This window comes from Arachis ipaensis, chromosome B05 (genome assembly GCF_000816755.2).
Source record: "Arachis ipaensis cultivar K30076 chromosome B05, Araip1.1, whole genome shotgun sequence".
In the NCBI taxonomy this organism is placed as follows: Eukaryota; Viridiplantae; Streptophyta; class Magnoliopsida; order Fabales; family Fabaceae; genus Arachis; species Arachis ipaensis.
The window spans coordinates 9814325-9818085 of record NC_029789.2 but is presented as its reverse complement, the minus strand read 5'-3'; the positions used below and the strand labels follow the sequence as shown (position 1 = coordinate 9818085).

The 3761-nt window shown below is 39.1% G+C and overlaps 1 protein-coding gene across 1 annotated transcript; it reads right to left on the bottom strand.

Annotated features, from left to right (window-relative positions):
* LOC107642846 (BES1/BZR1 homolog protein 2) lies at positions 627 to 2310 on the bottom strand (the record flags this gene model as incomplete). Its single annotated transcript, XM_016346337.1, is given in 2 exon segments — positions 627 to 1748; positions 1984 to 2310. Coding segments are annotated over 2 exon segments (960 nt in total). The 3' UTR covers positions 627 to 1013.

Here is a 3761-nt window from a genome sequence, read left to right as displayed (position 1 = left end):
AACACATCAGAGTTTATGTTGCTATCATATTATCTCAACAATGAGGAATCATGAAACTTTACAGCTAGACTCGTAATTTCTCGCAAGAAAAATACACTTACGAGCCATGCATAAGAGAATTAATATCCTCATTCCTCGGGTTATCTAACATCCTTCTAGTATGAAGATACACGATATAGAATTATAGACAGAAGAGAATGACAGAAATACTAAATTAATACACACTACCTAGATAATATTAGGCCCCACATAATTGCTTTGTGTTTTTCTCTATCACAATACAATCCTCTAACTTAATGTCCAAATATATACATATGTATAATCCTCTACCGTCAAGTTACCCTCTCATAACAAAGGCGGAAAGTTTATTAGGATGGAAGTGATGTAATTTTTTTCCCTTTGGTGACTAGGAAGTGATGTTAATTACCTTCTCATAAGTAATGCTGATCGAGCAAAACCGCATACATATTCAGTGTGGAAACTGGAAACAGCAAATGCAGTAGTTTAAACTTTTGAGGCCGAATGGAGTAAAACTATAAAGCTTCAAAAGTGGGCTTCTCAATCTCTCCATATCAGTTTCAAATACACACATTGGAATGCTCAGCTATGTAATGAAATAAAGAGTATGAAAGCATTAAGAATATCTCTTCAGTGAACTTCAATTTCTCCTGGTCTATAGTAATAAGTTAAGATTAAGTCTCAAAACACTACCAAACTTTTTAAAGGTTGCCTCAAATGCAACTATTCAACAATCAACAAGGCATCACAATGAAGTCAAATTTCATGTAATGTAACGAAATATAAACGGGACTGTACATATAAGAAAAATATAGAAATGCAACATAGCAACCGATTTCCCCGGCAATGGCAGAGTGGCAGCTCCATCCAAGCAATCCATGCAGACGCCAAGGAAACGCTGCAGACTTGGGCTTGGGGATCGGGTTCGCAGCAGTGTTGTGGCCTTTGGGCGTGATATAGACATAAGAAGGTAGCCCTAAACATTGTTTTCAACATCAGGCCTTTCCACAGCCTAGAGTAAGTTCCAACTCATCCACTCCCACCTCATGTATCCTCTCACCCTCCCATGGCTTCACTCGACCATTCTCAAAGTCAAAATCCGATGGTCTTCCTCTCTCTGCAGCCTGGCCCCATTGCATGCCTTCATTCATATCCATGGAACCCTGGGGAGTGATCTGCTGCATTGCTGGTTTCACAAGGTTAAAGGTAGGCGACGGAGGAGCAGCCGAGGCAGTCGTTGTCTGAAAACTAACCCAGCGACCGGAGTCCACAGTGGAAGCATCAGATTCATCACACTCAGGAATGGTGGAAGTAGCCAATTGGTGGCGGCGGGAGGGGCTGGATGGGGCGGATACCGCGAAGAGAGGATGGCGGAACGAATTAAGAGAGGAGACATTGGAGAGGGATTCGAAATCCGCCTTCCTTTTAGAACCCCTGGAGGTTGGGGAAGAAAGAGGAGGGGTAACAGGGGCACTATTGGATATTCTAAGAGGAGGAAGGTTTGTGGGGATGGAGGTGATGTTATGAATGAATGGTAGGAGGAATGAAGAGGGGTTTTGAAGGTTGGGATCAATGCGAGAGGGGCTGGGGAATGATGAGGAAGTTGGGCTAGCATGGTAGGAAGGAACAGGGCTTGGGAATGCTGATGACTGTGGGCTTGGCTGCAGTGAAGAACAACCACTCATGTTCGCTGGAGTTCCTCCAATCTCACCTTGCGGCCTCTTGCATCCCTGTCATCAAAACACAGATCTCAATCAAGATTTCTAGGGTGAAACTAACGGAACATAATCAATCATCTAGAACTATCACAATGACACCTGATCTCAGATTAACACTACAAAAGCTAGTTAGATCGCAAGCCTCCAGGATCAAATCAAACTTTTTGCAAGATTAGAAAGCGGATCAACAAAGCAAGCAAGAAAGAGCAAGTAGATCTGAGAGGGAGAGAGAAGTAGAAGAAGAAACCTTGCGGTAGGTAGTTCCGTCCTCTTCGACAATCCAACCAGCTTCGGCACAGAGAGCTTTCAAGACCTCGTTGTTATCACAGTGCTTGGGAAGCTTGTAGTTACCCTGAGCTCGAAGACCAGCGTAGATCTTCGCTGCAATCGCTCTCCGCCTTCTCTCTCTCCGCTTGTTGTTCTCCCTCTCCTTCCACGTCGGCAGCCTCCCCGACGATCCACCGCCGGTCATCTTTCCGGCGCTTCCACCCGCGCTCTCTGTGTTAGCTTTGCACAGTTAAAACTTAAAACCCTCTCCCTCTCTTTTTCTTTCTCTTTCTCTTTCTCTTTCTCTGAGTGTGGGTGTCAAGAGGGAGAGGAGGATCCTTTATTTTTTTTTTTAATTTTTCTGTAAATCTAAGTTATTTGTGTCAGGTGCAGGAGAAGAGAAGGAGGAGAAGAAAATGAAGTGCTGCTTCCTTTTTAGATTCTTCCCACCCTTCCTCTCTTTCTCTCTCCTTCCCTTTTCACACTTCCCTCGGTTTTTCTCTTCCATAACCATTTCTTATTTTATTTTTATTTTTTTTTATGTGTAGGGTTGGATTGCAGATGGAGAGGAATGGACCGGTTGCTTTTCTCATACCAAAATTCGTAAAGCTAAATGCTATTTTAATATTATTTTCTTAAGATAATTAAATTAAATGATGTATACTAATGTAAAGAATTCGAATGACGCTATTGTAAATTTATTGGTTCATTGATTAAAAAAATAATTTTAGTATACACTAGAGAGAAAGAATACAGACTCACACTCATTGATTCAACCGTGCACGTTCATAAATGTATTAAAAAAGTGTGATCTCTCTGTACAAGAATTGGATCTTACACACACATTTAAGGAACGCGATCCATGAAGCATTAACTAACCTTCTATAATTATATATGTAAACTGAATATATAATTAAGCATCAACACAAATTTTTTACTTATTAAACTTAATTTTATTAGAATCTTGTTGACTTATTTTTTAAGAACACATTTTAAGAATTCTATTTTCTAAAAAAATATTTTATTAAAAATTATTGAAAAAATATATTTTATATTGAGTATATTAAATATATAAAAAATAAAATTATTATTATACTCTTAAAATATATTTTGAGAGTATAAATTAGCTAAATGTTTTTTGGTAGTATTTAAGTTATTTATTATTTAACGTTAATTAATCATCATTTAATTAGTTTATATATAAAACAAACGAGAAACGCGAGAACAATTTCGTGGAACTTTGCCGAGTAGCCCATCATCCATCATGAATGCAGACAAGATATAGTGAATAATAATGAATTGTAACTAGTAGTCAAACATTTAGGCAATCTAAGTCCATGTATCATCCATTATTAGAAAAACTTGCATGAACTTAAATTGAGCTTAGGATAATTTTGTGGTGATAATATTCATGTAACTAATGTAGTCATGTGTAAAGGTAGTAGGCAGGCACAAGGGCACGGCGTTGAAATAAAGAGGGAGGGAAGATGTCTATCATAGAAAGACCTAACGCACCGTTCCTTCATCAAAGGCACATGACTTGTTTGTTCGTTAGCACTTAACACATACATTCATATTTGATGGTGTAGATTAGACTGTACCTATACGGCATACCACAGTCCAATTATGCGGCGTCCACACACCCACATGACTAACATGGCCCACCACCCCCGACCCCTACATCTCTACCCCCTCCCTCACTAGCTCTACTTACACTATATTTAGTTTGATAGAAAATGAATGAAAAAAAATAATATT